This window comes from Glycine max, chromosome 3, assembly GCF_000004515.6.
Source record: "Glycine max cultivar Williams 82 chromosome 3, Glycine_max_v4.0, whole genome shotgun sequence".
NCBI lineage: Eukaryota > Viridiplantae > Streptophyta > Magnoliopsida > Fabales > Fabaceae > Glycine > Glycine max.
In genome coordinates this window covers 44829999-44846929 of record NC_016090.4, presented here as the reverse complement: position 1 = coordinate 44846929, position 16931 = coordinate 44829999, and the positions used below count along the sequence as shown (strand labels likewise).

At 32.5% G+C, this 16931-nt stretch overlaps 2 protein-coding genes across 4 annotated transcripts; both read left to right on the top strand.

The window, feature by feature from the left end:
• The first annotated feature begins 552 nt into the window (after positions 1 to 552).
• Positions 553 to 6079, top strand: LOC102669199 (uncharacterized). The gene is made up of 4 exons (XM_006577169.4): positions 553 to 600; positions 1111 to 1212; positions 2176 to 2892; positions 3502 to 6079. The coding sequence occupies exons 3-4, from the start codon at positions 2176 to 2178 to the stop codon at positions 5122 to 5124; spliced, it is 2340 nt and encodes a 779-aa protein (XP_006577232.1). The 5' UTR covers positions 553 to 600; positions 1111 to 1212; the 3' UTR covers positions 5125 to 6079.
• A 953-nt stretch (positions 6080 to 7032) lies between these two features.
• Positions 7033 to 12406, top strand: LOC100814127 (DEAD-box ATP-dependent RNA helicase 35). Of its 3 annotated transcripts, none has more exons than XR_413702.4 (4): positions 7049 to 7317; positions 7455 to 9301; positions 9564 to 9632; positions 9853 to 10508. XR_413702.4 is itself a non-coding variant. In XM_003521653.5 (2 exons), exon 2 carries the CDS (start codon positions 7497 to 7499, stop codon positions 9258 to 9260), a length of 1764 nt encoding a protein of 587 aa, XP_003521701.1. In that variant the 5' UTR covers positions 7033 to 7317; positions 7455 to 7496; the 3' UTR covers positions 9261 to 9456. The 3 variants fall into 3 exon arrangements, 1 of the variants encoding a protein (XP_003521701.1); XR_001387604.3 differs by lacking the exon at positions 9853 to 10508 and adding an exon at positions 11781 to 12406 and having other exon boundaries at positions 7054 to 7317; XM_003521653.5 differs by lacking the exons at positions 9564 to 9632; positions 9853 to 10508 and having other exon boundaries at positions 7033 to 7317; positions 7455 to 9456.
• The last annotated feature ends 4525 nt before the right edge of the window (positions 12407 to 16931 follow it).

Genomic DNA, 16931 nt, shown 5'->3' with positions numbered 1-16931 from the left:
TTATACATTCAAATTAAATTTTATATTTAAATTTATTACTATTCAACTTTAAGAAACTTTAAGAAAGAAGTCAGTAAATTATAATTTTTATATAATCTTAAACTTATGTATGTAATTATGTGTAAGAATTTTACAAAATCATTTATATTAATGAATTTAATGGACATGTTTTAATAATATAAAGTAATTTCACATGATGTGATTTTTAAGTTATTTATTGTAAAAAAAATAAATTTTATTATGCATTGTCATCTGTGATCGGACGAAGTATTATTTTACATTATCAATAGAAAACTTATTTTCTCTTAATTAGTAACATAAGAGGCTTACACTGACCACGGTTAAAAATACAAAAATCTAGTAAGTAAACCCTCGTTCAAGTTTTGAATTACCGTTCTACGTCAAAATACAACACAGCAAGTAGGACTTGCTTCTAAACCACGTCGTCAATTCAACTCAACTCAACTCAACTCGGGCGAGTCACGTTGGGAAACAAGACTCGGTTGTGTTTTAAAAGTGAGGAGGGACCAAGCAGTAGTAGTTCACTTCATGAATTCACCTTCGTGTTTCGTTCACTTGAGCCATTAAGCACCACACCAGGTTCTCTCTCTCTCTCTCTCTCTCTCTCTTTCCCATTCTCTCTCCACGTTAACTTCTTTTACACTTTCTTCACTTTCATAACACCATATATATGAAAATCAACGAACTCTAAATATTATCACCGTCCATTATTATTATTATTTGTTTTAACTTATGTGTGTGCTTACTTGATGATGCTATTGCTTCCCCTCCAAAGCCTTAGCATTTGACGTTTCCACCATTTACTCAAAAGGTTAAGAAATATTCATCTCTCTTTGTCATCAACCTTTAACATGTCCAATGCGTGTTTCTTCTGTTCTGCTTTGGATCATACAGTTTATGTGTGTGTGATGTGTAATAACATAGGATATGGAGAAAGATACCTGTGAATATTTCTGGGTCGTTGGTATTTTGATTAATTGTTAGCAGTACGTGGTATGTGGGGTGTGCTCAATCTTTGTGTCAGTGAATGTACTTGTTATGTTCTTCTGGTTTCGCTGATTTATTCTTCTTCTTTTGCTCTTCCTACAGGGTTGTACGTGTGAATCAGTTTGTTATGTGTTAATCTACAAGCACTTTGGTTGTGAACTTGCATACAAGTGGATCTGGGGTTGGTTATTATATTTTTCTTTGGTAATCAAAATTCTTCGCCTTTACATCGTTTTCCACACAGGGATTTATTTTATTCTCTCCCCTTCTTAGGTTGCATGCAATCATGTATAGCGGTTGTTGTATGGTGTGATTGTTTTTAACCTGTTACAGCCATTGAGGAATGCTGTGCCTGAGAAGAAGTTTACAAATTTTGCTTTTCTGGCATAGAAAAATTAATAGGGTTTTATGTGAGTGATTTAGGTATCTACGTGGAGGATTCTGATACTTTATCTTATAGGCAATTGTTGTAGCTTCAGCTGTGTTTCAATTTTTTAGGGATGGAAATAAATTGTTTTATTTGTTGTAATCCTTTTTTAGTCACTGGCCAATGAAGAATTCCTTACCCATTGATCCTGTTACTTGTGCTCTAATCCCGAGTTTGTGAACAATGGATTCTTTTAAGAATTTGATAGTGGTGAAAATAATTGAAAGTAAAAATAGTTAGAGACCTAACATTTTGTTACATAACTATTAGCTAATAAAAGATTTGGTCTTTATCCGAGCGGAATTCAATCATTTCTATAAGATAAAATCTATCTATATCGATTTTATCTTATAGAAATAATTGAAAAATACATTCAATTTGTTGTGTGATTCATGTAACTGACTTCACCTAATGGGATAAGGCTTTTGTTGTTGTTCTATAGCTATTATCTGATATGAAAGGGTTGAAAAGTTCTGAAATTAAGTATCAATTCCTTATGGATAGTTAATGGTCAGGAAATCTTAGTTCCTTCAATAAGTGTGATGCTTTGTAAAATAAATGGCCAGGTAAATGAATGCATGTTGAATAACTCTGTCATTACTTTTATATCTAGTAGAAAGTCACGTTTGAATTGAGCTCCTTCATAATGTTGTTTAATCTACAGGTCCTTTATAATATTTCTGAAGATTTGAGTTTATAGTTACTTCTTACCTGGTTTATTATACTATGTTTCTTGGCAGATGGAATTAATTCAGGAGAATTTTAACGATGATTTCATGGATCATGCATCTAATAGTCCTCCAAATTCCTCTTATATAAGCGGTTTAGTCGGTGCTCCACAGCTGGATCCTCGGGTTGGTCTTGAATACCAGGTGGAAGTTCCTTCCATAATAAAACAATCAGAACAGCTTCAACTTCTAATGAATCCTGCTGAGTCAGAAGTTGGGCATGACAATTCACTTTCCTTCGCAATTGGTTTACCCATCTCTGTTACATGGATACATAATGAAGTGGAGAATAGTGGACATGAAGGATGGGGATATCTTAGAGACAACAGGAAAGAATTGAAACCAATCACATCTCAATCTGTGATGACAGGAGACAACAATTCAAGCCAACTGGGTAAAAGCAAAACTTATGCATTGGTCCCTGGCACATTAAGTAACTCCTGGAGTGACACTGATGCAAAAAGTTTTCTCCTTGGGCTGTATATTTTTCGGAAGAATTTTGTTCAGATAAAAAGATTCTTAGAGAACAAAGGGATAGGGGAAATACTTGCATTTTACTATGGAAAGTTTTACAAATCTGATGAATATCGTAGATGGTCAGACTGCAGGAAGATAAAAGGGAGAAAGTCTACGATAGGACAAAAACTTTTCACTGGACGGAGGCTACATGAACTATTGTCTCGCTTGATTCCCCATGTCTCAGAAGAATCTAAAGACATTTTGCTACAGGTATCAACAGTGTCATCTCATCTTCAGTGTTGTTACTGAACTACAGCAAGTATATTTCATTTGCCTGATGAGTGGCTTAGCCTGTTTCTCTGCCTTCTATGATTTTGAAATTTCTTTTATTCTCATGTGTCACTTCTCTGATATAGTCCTTTATAAACTTTTTCCCCTTGTAGTTTTCAATATAATCTTCTTTAACTTCATGAAGTGCCGTGATTTTGTCGAAGACATTAATATGTATCTATCTATACCTATTTATCTATATAATGATGATGATGATTGTCTGTCCATTTTTATGGGTGTATTAACCATGCAGAGGAATAGAAGACATTAGCAATAAAAGGATTCCATATCTTTTGGAAGTACCTAATACATTCTGTTTATGAGTTTCAAACAATACTTATAGTATTTCTTCTGGTCCATCCGATGTTTACATTAGAAACAATTGTATTTAAAGTGGAATGAATAACTGATTGAATTATGATCTTATTGTGAATTGTGATGCACACTGGTGATTATTTGAACCTTTATGGCCAATGGATTTTTATTTATTTATCTTTTCAGTTGTTTATTTATATGCTTCACTCTCAGTTTGCTTTTGTCTATAATCAGGTTTCTAAGTCATATATGGAGGGCAGAGCTTCTTTAGAAGAATACATATCTTCTTTAAAGTCCACTGTTGGACTTGGTGTTCTTGTGGAAGCAGTAGGTATTGGAAAGGAGAAGGAAGACCTTACATGTCTTGCTGTGGAACCTGGGAAGAACAATTGGGTGTTTTCAGCGCCAACTTGCAAAGCTTGGTCTTCTCTTGGACCTAGTGATATAATGAAATTTTTAACAGGATTTCGACTGAGCAAGGCCAAAAGTAAGGATCTCTTCTGGGAAGCTGTTTGGCCCCGCTTACTGGCAAGAGGTTGGCACTCTGAGCAACCAAAGAATCAAGGCTATGTCAGCTCCAAAGATTATCTGGTTTTTCTTGTCCCTGGTGTTGAGGAGTTTTCAAGAACAAAACTTGTGAAAGGTGACCATTACTTTGATTCTGTTTGTGATATCTTGAGCAAAGTGGTAGCTGAACCAAATCTACTTGATCTTGAAGAAGCTAAAGTTGATATCTGCAATGATGAAGAGCCAGAAAGGGGATTGAATAAGGATGATCAATCTGATTATCATCCTCAAACATACCTCAAGCCCCGTTCTTCTACTTACAACACAGATCATATAAAATTCACGGTTATCGATACCAGTTTGGTGCATGGAAGGAAGTCATCTGATTTACGAGAATTTAAATCTGTACCTGTTAATTCAGTGGGTAACGTTGAGGTAAATGCTGCTGGTACACATAAAGGGGCCAAATATATTAAGGATATGCCTGAAAACATTGATCAAAAGTTGACTGATACCAGCATGCTTTGTGAAGGTAAATTATTGCCGGCGAGAGAACTGAAATATCTGCCAGTTGAAGTGGAAAATACTTCTAAGATGGAAGCTAATATGCTGATATATGACAAAAATAATATTAGTAATGCTGATAGCCAAAACAATGCAAAGAAAATGGAAGAAAGCCTGGAGAATCAGAAGACCTCCGTGTCTAATGATAATCAACTAAAGAGCGCCATAAAGCAACGATTCAGTCCGAGAGTGAGACCAGGTTATTCCAAACATCCCATTCTTCCCTTCAAAAAGAGGAGATTGACTGCTTGTGCCAAGGCAGAGACAAGCCAAATCATTGGGAACTCCTCAGGAGACTTGGGATCCGAAAAAATGACATTCTCTCAAGAAAATGTTGATGATCCTGTTAGCTGTCAGAAGAGTGGAGCATCTGCTGAAAAAAGTGTGGAAGAGAATAACGAAGAAAGCATTCTCAATGAAGTTTGTCAATGCACGAGTGTTTCTGATGATAAAGTTGAGAAATCTGAATCACAGTCATCAGTCACCTTCAAGATACCCCAAGTTGCATTGAACTCTGAAGATGGTGAAAGGGCAACGGTGGAGGAAGATGGGCAGTGCCTAAAGGCAAATGATCAATGTTTATCATCTGATGCTCAGGCAGTGGTTGAACAGCCACCGAGAACCTCTGGTGATGTTGGTTCTATGGAAAATCAGCCTAATATGAATTCCAGGAGGCAGAGCACAAGAAACCGATCACTGTCACTTAGAGCGTTGGAATCTCTAGCAAATGAATTCACGCTTGGGGAAAGGAGACAGAAGAGGAAAAACATCCAAACACAACGATGAATTTAGTATTTTGCCGCAGGGCACGTACAAGAGGCAAAACACCGCCGGACCATCATAGTTCTGATCATGGGACTGCTGTTGTAGCGGAAGAAAAACATTTGAATGGAGACTGCAATGATAAGGAAATATATGTGAACCATTAGATTAAGTTAAGACTAGTGATCCATTATACCAGGTATCTTTGAAGCTGCTTATCATCATGAAGTTTTTGGCATCTAGAAACAAATTGATGTTGAGAAGTACTGAAGCTTCTCCTGTCTGACTTACAAATTATGTTCTAAAGCTGCCATAGTGATTCAACATACTGCACAGAATGTTGATAAGATCAGTTTTTTTTTTTTTTTAAAAAAAAAATTAGAAAGATCCCAACCTCATGCTTGTTCACCAATTTGCAAGTAAAACTTGCCTAATATTGTCCCGTAGAAATTATAATAAAATATTTTAGCTGGTGATAATATTGTCGGGAAATTTGAGTGTGCTTTAGCAATTACAAATTGACTTTTGTTTGTGTGATCTTGCTTGACAAGCAAGAAATGGGTCAGACGGTGAGTTGTGTCCTATTCTTATGGTGAATACTGAATTGATCTCTTGAATTTTGAATCAGACTATTACAACTAACAATTTTTTTTTTTTATGAGATCAAGATCAATTCGGGAAAGCATAGACCTTGATGGACTGGCCTCCCTTTTGTCCAACGTAATTCTGATTTAGTTTATAATTAACAAACCCATGCCTTTCTTTCCTGAATGTTCAACAGCTACTTTCTTTTTTCTTTTCTTGAAAAGGCAAAAGTAAAACCATTAATTATATGGAGTACGAGGAACTGGAAACAGCTACTTCGATTTGGAAATGGTTGGATTCACCCTGCATGAAGTTCTGGTTGCCTTCATAACATAAGTCATGACAAAAAGTGATGCAAAGGGTATGCAAGTAGTCAATGAAGTTGAGGAGTAGATCACGACAGTAACCTTGTATGCAATATTTTCTACATTATTATATCATGTTGTATTATTAATTTGAATGTTCAAAATAAAATTATACCGATTATAATTACCTTAATCACTTTAATGCTATACTTTTATACACACACACGCGTACGGATGTAAGTATGTATAAATTTGTATATATTAACACATAAAAAAGTCTTACTATTGAATTCCTAAAGAAAAAAAGGTCTTACTATTAACCAAACTTGTAAACCGATTTTTAAATTGAGTTTTTTAAAATACTAAATTATATTAAATAAATCGCTAAACTTAAATTTTAATTTTTTTATAAAAAATATAAAAAAATTTCTTCAAAAAGTTGTAAAAGATTGAAACTTATTGCCAAGTGGTCAATCTATTTAATTTGATTTGCAAAAATGAGTTAAATTAGGTTATATAATTTAATGCATGTGTTGAAAAATAAGGTGAAGAAGTACTTTTACAAAAAGATCAAGACCTTTGTTTTTATTTTATTTTTATCTTGAATTGTATTAAAAACACATATCATAATATAACAATTTCAATTACAAATTAAATATGTACTTAATCAACCTGATTCAATTCACATGACCTACTAATCAAATATATCTGGGTTAGATTGAATTGGACGAACATGCCATATTGAGTTTTTTTTACTTAAATATTTTTATATATTATTTTTATTAATATAATATATAAACTTATAAATTTTACGTTGTTTTACTATTCTGTACTGTTTTATTATTTAATAGATCATAATAACTTACATGAAGTATTTATGTCAAAACAATTTTAAAAGATAATATTATTATACATTTACATTTAAGTTATTTATATTTCTTATTTATTAAATAACTTATGAATTATTTATTTTTTAAATTTTGGTGTGACAACCCAACCCGCAATCATTAGTTGAGTTGGACTGAGATTTTAAACTCAGTGTTAAATTGGGTCGGGGCCCATTTTAACATCGTTTCAATTTTCCCTTTCGTCTTGAGAGAGAGAATCGGTGTATTGCATCTGAATTGGAGGGGCTTTGGTTCACAGAAAATAGGAAACCAAACCCTAATATAAGTCCCAAATCACAATCACAGCATCAGAAGAGAGGTCTCTCGCCGATTGTTTTGTATCTGCAGTTCACTCCTTACGAATTCCGAGTATCTCCGTTTGCTGTGGCCTTTCACTTTCTTCTCTAATCAGCGCGTAGAACCACAACAACGCTTCGCAGGTTTCTCTTTCACTTATGTTGTAGTGCCTATTCACTGGTTGTTGAGTTTGATAAGGCTATATTAGGTTTAGCTGTTATACTTTGGAATTAATTTGTTGCTTATTTCTGACTTTTATTTTTCTTTGGAATGAAATTAGGACCAAAAGAACTGTTATAGTGTGTACAAACTGCCGGCGAATATGGAAGAAGATGATTATGTGGAGTATGTGCCCGTGGCCAAGCGTCGTGCCTTGGAAGCTCAGAAGATTCTCCAACGCAAAGGGAAGGCCTCTGCTGTCACTGACGATGATTTGGAGAAACAAAGAGTGGCTGAAACTAAGCCCAGTCTTCTGGTTAAAGCGTCGCAGCTGAAACGAGAGCAACCTGAGATCAGTGTGACCGAGCAGATTGTTCAACAGGAGAAGGAGATGATTGAAAACTTGTCAGATAGGAAAACCCTCATGTCTGTCCGCGAATTGGCCAAGGGGATTACTTATACGGAACCTTTGCCTACAGGGTGGAAGCCGCCTTTGCATGTGAGAAGGATGTCTAAGAAGGAGTGTGATTTGATTCGAAAGCAGTGGCATATAATTGTTGATGGCGGTGATATCCCACCCCCGATTAAGAATTTTAAGGATATGAGGTTTCCGGAGCCGGTTTTGAAGAAGTTGAAAGCTAAGGGGATTGTACAACCAACACCCATTCAGGTGCAAGGTCTGCCTGTTATCTTATCTGGGCGGGATATGATTGGGATTGCATTCACGGGCTCAGGAAAAACTCTGGTCTTTGTGCTTCCGATGATCATGATGGCAATGCAAGAGGAAATCATGATGCCTATTGTTCCTGGAGAAGGTCCATTTGGTTTGATTATTTGTCCATCAAGGGAACTGGCAAGGCAGACATATGAAGTGATTGAACAGTTCTTGATACCTTTGAAGGAAGCTGGATATCCAGAGCTCAGGCCTTTGCTCTGTATTGGTGGAGTGGATATGAGATCGCAGCTTGATATTGTGAAGAAGGGTGTTCATATTGTTGTTGCCACTCCTGGGAGGTTGAAAGATATGTTGGCCAAGAAGAAAATGAATCTTGATAATTGCAGGTATTTAACATTAGATGAGGCTGATCGATTGGTAGATTTGGGATTTGAAGATGACATTAGAGAAGTTTTTGATCACTTCAAAGCTCAAAGGCAGACTCTTCTATTTTCTGCTACTATGCCTACCAAAATTCAGAACTTTGCCAGAAGCGCTTTGGTGAAACCTATTATTGTCAATGTGGGACGTGCAGGGGCTGCAAATCTTGATGTAATTCAGGAGGTAGAGTATGTTAAGCAAGAGGCAAAAATAGTTTATCTCCTTGAGTGTCTACAAAAAACCCCACCTCCTGTTCTGATATTTTGTGAGAATAAGGCTGACGTTGATGACATCCATGAATACCTTCTCTTGAAAGGAGTGGAAGCAGTGGCCATCCATGGAGGCAAGGATCAGGAAGAGAGAGAGTATGCCATTGCTGCTTTTAAGGCTGGAAAGAAAGATGTGTTGGTAGCAACTGATGTTGCATCCAAAGGTTTGGATTTTCCTGATATTCAGCATGTCATTAACTATGATATGCCAGCTGAAATTGAAAATTATGTCCATAGGATTGGAAGGACTGGACGATGTGGAAAGACTGGTATAGCGACAACATTTATAAACAAGAATCAAAGTGAGACAACATTACTTGACTTGAAACACCTCTTGCAAGAAGCAAAGCAAAGGATTCCCCCAGTTTTGGCTGAGTTGAATGATCCAATGGAAGATAATGAAGAGATCACAGACATAAGTGGGGTCAAAGGATGTGCATATTGTGGTGGGCTTGGTCATCGTATCCGTGATTGTCCCAAATTAGAACATCAGAAGAGCATGGCGATAGCAAATAATAGAAAGGATTATTTTGGATCTGGAGGTTACAGAGGGGAAATTTGAAAGGCATCCTTTGTGTACCAATTTTCTCTGAACACTACTAGGTTATGTATTATATCTGCAACTTTTAAACTTTGTACCATGAGATTTGATGACTTCCATTACATTTGTACTGGTGCTTTAGATATGCCCAAATTTTTCTTTGAACACCACTGGGTTATGTTTTATATGCGCAACTTATAAATTTTGTTGCATGAAATCTAATGCATTTCATTGCATTTGTACTCTTGCCTTTGACATTGTTGATTTATGGTATAGATTATAGATTGTGATTACTGAATTGTCGATTTTCACCCGTTTATGCAGTCTAGGATGATTCACATGGGAAAGTAGCATAGTCCAGTCATTTGTTAGGAGTGGATGCCTTCTGCTCTGGTAATTATTTTCCTAGAACATTTATGTTTGTATAATGAGTGTAAATAATGTGTCCTGCATATGCAAGAAACCTTTAATGATAATCGTACATTTAGTGGAGAACAGTGTAAAGATCACAAATAGATGTGCATCTTTTTCTTTTTTTAACTTTAAACTTGAGTTTTGCAACACCATATTAGCAATTTAGCAAATTCCCTCCACTAAAATAGTTTCTTTTCAGCTCACTGCTAGGGTCTCGATTCTGCATCTGCATTGGTTTGGCCCATAGATGATATCATTCTCAGCTTTTGACCTGCTTTAACAAATGTATGGCAAGTATGTCTGGTCAAATACAACCAATTCACAAATATTGGTTTCTGCTGAGTTTGCATTCATTCTGCTTGGCACGAGGGCATTTTTTCTCCATGAAATTGATGTATTGAGTACAAAGAATTTCATCATCTTTTTCCTTTTTGTGATCCTTTGTATACTTTCAAGGGACCTGAAGTTTGTTTAGAATGTCACGGATGTCTAATCACTAATGAGTCTTTGGTTAGAATTTCCAGGGTTACCATACCCTTCTGATGTTTGCTTCTTGGTGCCTTTATCTGTGTTGATACACTTGACTTTGGGTCATTGGATGGGGAAAAAGAGTAATTCAGTATTCTGTATTTTGGCTATATTTGGTATATGAGAATGGGAGTATACAGCTTGTCTCTGGTTTCTAGATGTCAAATGTCCTTGTAATTTTCACTCATTGAAATTTAACATCGGATGATGTTGTGGAATCTGACCATCTGCTAAATTCTTGGGACTTCGACCTTTTCCAATTCTAAATTTCTGTATACTTGTGTCAGGACAAGAACAATTTAAATGACAGTGATACTAATTTGAATATTTCTTGCTCGATCTGGTTTAAGCTTTAAAGATAGCTTCAAGTGTCATGCTGTTTTCTGTCATATTATCTTTTTGCATGCTCATTAATATTGCAATATCACTACAATATTGAATTGCTATTTTTCTAGCTATTTTTTCCCTTGTTCTTGCTATGATAATAATATAATATGGGGGAAGTGGGAGCCATTAAGTGTGTTGGGGGTGGAATCAATAGTTGTCTTTTATTTTCGTAACAAAGAACATTTCCCACATATCCTCCTGCCATTTTTCTCTTTTTTATCACTGATGAGGTACATATGGCAACATCCATAAAAAAGAAAAGGCGTTATACTTTGCCATTGCGCTAAGGTTCTTAGGAGGGTTTTGGGCATTTTTTGGTACTCTTGTTCTTGATGAATTGTAGAGGCATGCAGCCTTCCCCTTTTGGCGGATGAGGTTGCAGTCTTGCAGATATGATGTATGTAACAACAAAGTCAAGGTTAGCAACTGGCAAGGTTGAAAAGTGAGGAGAAAATACTTTGATGAACAATGAACAATGGCCGTTTCAAGCAAGCTGATTCTCTTTTTTTTTTTTTTTGGTATTGGTTTCAAGCTGTTATTTTCTCAGATTGTCTCAGTTTTAGTTCAATTTCTAAAAATGTTATATTAATTTTCTTCCATATGTGTTTCTTTTTCCCGATAGTTTCTACCAAAATTAAAGGTTCCTTCTTTTCTTCTCTGCGTTATAAATACTATCTAGGCTTGAATATGTTTTGTCTCTCAAATTTGAGTTATTGAGTTATTTTGTATTTGGTTCTCTAAATTTAAATTTGTTCTTTTGTCTCAATTTCCAAAAATGTTTAGTCTTTAGAAAAAAATCTCATTAATCCCACTTTCACTTTGAGATTTCTTTTATGGAGACTAAAGAGTAGTTTTTGAAATTGATGGACAAGAATTGCAAATTTAAATTTGGAGGATTAAAACCTAAATGTTGCGAATGCTAAAAAGACACGATAGGTGGGATAGGTGGAATAATACTGAATGGGTAGAATAATGTTGGACAAGTAGTTGAGTCACATGACAATTTTTTGTATTGTATGTTGTTTGGTGGTGGACAATACAAGTAATTTTGTGTTGTATCTTGTTTAATGTGTTTATGTACTAGACAAAATAATGTAAATTTTACTTATAATATCCTTTTTATTGGGTAATGTTTGGTTTGTATTAGGAAAAGATATAAAGTAAACTTTTTAAATTATTTTATTATTTAACATAAAATTTATTTTCACACAGTGTTTCGGCTAACACTGCTTTTAAGTAAACAAGTTTCTCCGTTTCTTCGAAGTCCACTGTCTCCATCCAACATTGTCGGTCGTCGTTGCGAGTGGAAGTAAGCATCGTTGTTAGCTTTGCGAGGATCTTCTCTTCCACGACATGGTGGTTCATGACGAGCCAGAGGGGGAGGATGGTGGCATTGGAGGGGAAGTATGGTGTGAGGGACGAGATCGAGATGATGTCAAATTGGGAGTTGCGGGTAAGTTCACAAAGCTGAAGTTGTCGGTGGTTTGAAGGAGCGTGGTGATGAGGACGTTGACTAGGGCGACTAGGGAGAGGTGGTTGTCGGTGGTGAGGTAAGCTTGGGGACGATGAGAATGTAGAGGGAGGAGCGGTCCGAGAAATCCGCAACGACGAGCGTGGTGGAGGCGAGGAGGGAGGTGAATGGGGATGATATTGTATTTTTACTTTTGTTAAACATGGGACAAAAAGTTGTATCGGAATTTAGTGGGTTATAAGTTTTTGGATATTTGTCCACCTTGGACAAATATTTTTGTGTTGTCTAGTCCTTTTTTTTAGCGAATCAAATGCACCCAAAGTGACATAAGTTTGAGGAAGAAATAATTGAATGATAGATTAGTTAATTCGATATTTATAAGGAAAATGTTATCTATAATGAATGAATTCGAACGGTAAAATTGACAATTAGATGATAGTTGAAGAGTGATTGAATGAGAAGAAACATGTTAGAAGTGACAAGATATGAAGAAGTCATTTGATGATCGAAGACACATGTCGTCATTTGTTTCAAATATCAATTATTTATGTTTTTTTATAAATAAACCATGAGGTATTATTTTTATTCAGTTACAAATATTTGCTTATTTTCACTACACCAACTTTATCGCACATATGGTTTTTAGGATTTAGGAAAACTTGTATGTTCTTCTTCATTTATTTATGTTCTTGTTCATTTATTTTCTCTTTAGTAAACTAATCTTCCTATGGCATCTTATTATGATACCTCTTTCTTTTATCTATAACTCCTTCCTCTGTATATGTCTCATTTTTTTATTATTTTTTTTTTTTAAAAAAAAAAAATATATATATATATATATATATATATATATATATATATATATATATATATATATATATATATATATCACTGTATTTTTAAATGTTGTTAATCCAAATGTTATTTCATACTTTTAAAAGAAAAATGTTCACATTTGTAAGAAAATATACGTTTTATCAAATTGAAAATCTAAATGATGGCTAGTTTGAATACAAATAATTCTTCAAAATGTTTTGGTTTAGTATCATTAGTTGAACTCTTATTTATTGATTTATAGTTGTGAAATCTAACTTTTAATTATAGAAAAATTCACATCAACATATGGATTCAAACATAAAATTTAAAAATTTTAATTATAGAAAAATTCCTTTATCTTTTTACACTTTAACTTTTGCCCTTAAACTTAAATCACCATTTATAAAATGTCAATTTCATGGTTCCATTAAAATTAAATATACTGTTAAAATACTAATTGATAGCCTTAAATATCAGCCACTCACCTATATAATCTGCTAAAATATATATTTATATGGAGCATGGCATGGCAGAATATGCGTTACTAGCATTTACCTGCTACTCTCTTTCGATTTAGGCCATTGAATTCGGTCAATCTTTTGGTTCAGGATTCTATTTCCACACATTTTTTTTTTCTCTTTCAATTTTTGTACTCTCTTCCACTTGTTTGTATTTTTCCACAAAAGTATATTTTTGGGTTGTAATTTCAAGGAATTCATAAATGATTTTTTAATGCTTTTGGAAATTATTTTCAAAAATACATTTAATTTTTTTTATAGATATTTAATACCTCTAGAAATTAATTTTTAGAATGTATTAAATATGTTCTAAAAGAGATTTAATTCAATTGATTATCATATGAAATATTAAAATTTTAACTATAGTTAAAACTCTATAAATTAATAATGTTAGGACCAGATAAATTTGTTAATTTAGAGAATTATTAATTTATCGATAAATTAATAATTATTAATTTAAAGAGTTTTTAAGTAATTATACTATACATACCAAATAAAAAGGTAAATTAGTCTATGTCTCTTGAAATTATGTTACAGCGAATCTTGATATTCAACGTAAATTAATAACTACTGTGTTCATATGCATTAAAAAACAGACAACTATTGAGTTATATTTTAATAGAGTGTAATATATTTTTTTTAGTTTCTATGAATTATTAATTTATGATGTTCTTAGGACCGAAAATTATAAAGGGATCTCACAAAAAATTATTATCTTATTATTTTATCAAAATTTTCAATTTTTTACATTGGTCCAAGTCGAGACCGGACAAATTTATTATTTTAGAGAGTTTATTAATTTATCGAGTATTAATTTAAAGAGTTTCTACTGCATTGTTATATACTTTGGATATTGTTGTTATGCATTATGGAAACTAATTTTTGGAATGTTTGCAACCAGCAGAATTTTTTTTAATCATTGTTACTTTGTTAGACATTTTCTTTCTATTATTGTAAATTAGATTATACAACTCTGATAGTAAGACTCTCTTCACAAATAGATATTTTAAATTGGAAAATACTATTTCATACGGATAGGTTTTTCGTTAAATATGTGCAATCCTTGATTTTCGTTAAAACATATTTTTAGTTTTTTAATAATATATTTTGTTTTTTTAAAAAAATGCTGTTAAGCCATGTACACTATTTTGTGCCTATGCTATTTAATTTGTAAATTGTAATAAATATCAATGCTCATTTCAATACTCTTTCTTTTATTTTCTTTGATATGAATATGCAATTAATTTTCTGTTACTCGACTCAAACAATCTTATATCTTTTTATATCTTCAATCTCTAAATTAAATTTCAATATTTTTTTATCATAATTTAACTTATATATTTAAATATATTTATTTATTATAATTTTAATTATAATATAATTCATATAATAATTTTTAATAATATATTTAATTATATAAAAATAAACATCTATCTTGTGAAATATACAAACTAAAATACTACTTCTCAATATTTTTTTTCTTTCTTAAATGTACATTTTACAATATCCAATGAGTGTAGATTAGTTGGCAATACACGTTGAGTTTATGAGATAAGATTTGAATTTTATTTCGACATAATATATTATTGAGTGAGACGATAAATAGTCAATCAAAAGGAATGCAACTCATAAAAATATCTTGGCTTATTATTACTAGGGAGTCTAAAACCCTAATTACAATGGTACTAAACCATCAATAGGTAGCAGAAAATCTAATATGTAATTTTTTATTTAAAGATATTTATTTATTATAAATTTGAATTATCATATAATATATATTTTAAAATATTTATTTAGTATAGATTTTAATTATATAAAAACAAACATGTATCTTGTACAATCCACAAAGTTCAAATGCTAGTTAGTTATATATATATTTTCTATTATTTTTCTTTTCTTTTATATTATTTTATTAATACTTTTTTCTCCTAACTATCATTAATTAATAATAATATAAGTTTAATTTCATATATTATCGTTGTAGAGATTTTTATATGATATTTAAAAAATTAGAAATCATATTATATATAATTTTTAAAGTAGTTATTATAAATGTCAATAACCTAATCGTACATACTGTAATTAGATAATCAATCAAGTGAAAACCTTTATATAGTCGAGGCATTTTAATTAAATTGAATAAAATATTTTAGATGATTAAATATTTCTTAATTTATATCTATTGACCTTAAAAATTTACGTATAAAAACTTAAAAAAATAGGTCCAATTCATAATATAATTGGTCTAATTTTATTTGATCATCTAAGATAGGATTATTTAACACCATTTTTCCTTTGGGTGAGTTAGACATAGACCACCCCAAACAATAATAATTTTAAAAGTACAACTGTATAAAGTGTATTGTACCACTAATTTTAAGATATCATTTGGCCATAGTGGCAATTGAGTTGGCGCAGAAAGACAAGGGATGCTTGCTACGTATAACGTATTCGCAAATTTATTATACTGAGAAACAACAAAGTGAGAGCACTTCGAGGAAATTTCGCATGTGGGAAAAAGTTTGGGACGTTATATGATACTCTCTCCACACTTTACGCTGTTTTGTTTTGTCACATTTGGAGTGATGAGTTCCACCAGGCAATTTCGTTAGGGCCCCATTGTCCTACACTCATTCATTCATTCCACATCTTCCCCTTGTTGTTTTCGCAAACAATGAGATTCACACTTTTTCAAGGAATTGAAATGGACTACTACTCTATCATCCATCATCATCATCATCATGCTAATCAGTTTTATTATGGATTTTAATTGCTATACTTAACTATTAACGAGTGCCTTTTAGAATCAGAGCCCTTGTCAATAGGATTCCACATTTCTAGTTCCATTATTAGATTTTTCTAGAATCAGAATGCTTTTGTCAATAGGATTGACACATATTTATGTTTATTATTATGATCATAATTATAACTGCATCAATCATATTTGCTTGTAATATCAAGGATTATAACAAAATACTCATCAAGATTTCCCTAGATGCATGAGAAATAAATAAAATAATCATCATATTTACACATAAAGATTATAATAAATTAATATAATATTGTAATCACAATTTAAAATCTTTGCTTATAAATATTTTATATAAAATTATTATACTTTATTTGATGAATTTTGATTTTCGTAATTGGCCCCCTAATAGCGTAGGCGGCCACCGTCCCTTATCAGTAGGCTTGTTAAGATTTAAAAAATAAAATTATTAAATAGAAATAATTTTTTTATGATATTAAAGTTCATATTCTTTATTATTTTTTTAAAAAAAATTAACAAGTGTCTAAGAAAGATTTTTTTTTTTTTGCTGCCGTATATAAGGGTTGAAAATCATCAAGTATTCATTTTATATTTCAATAGATATAATTTTAAACTGTTAGATATAGTTAAGATATGTACAAAACAAGGCTAATTTTAACCATATATTAAAATATATATGATGATGTGAGAAGTTGATTTTTAATCCTAAACTAAACGATCCTTACGTAAACTACTTTACAGCAGTGTCGCGATTTGATGATGGTTAAACATCATTTGATTTTATATAT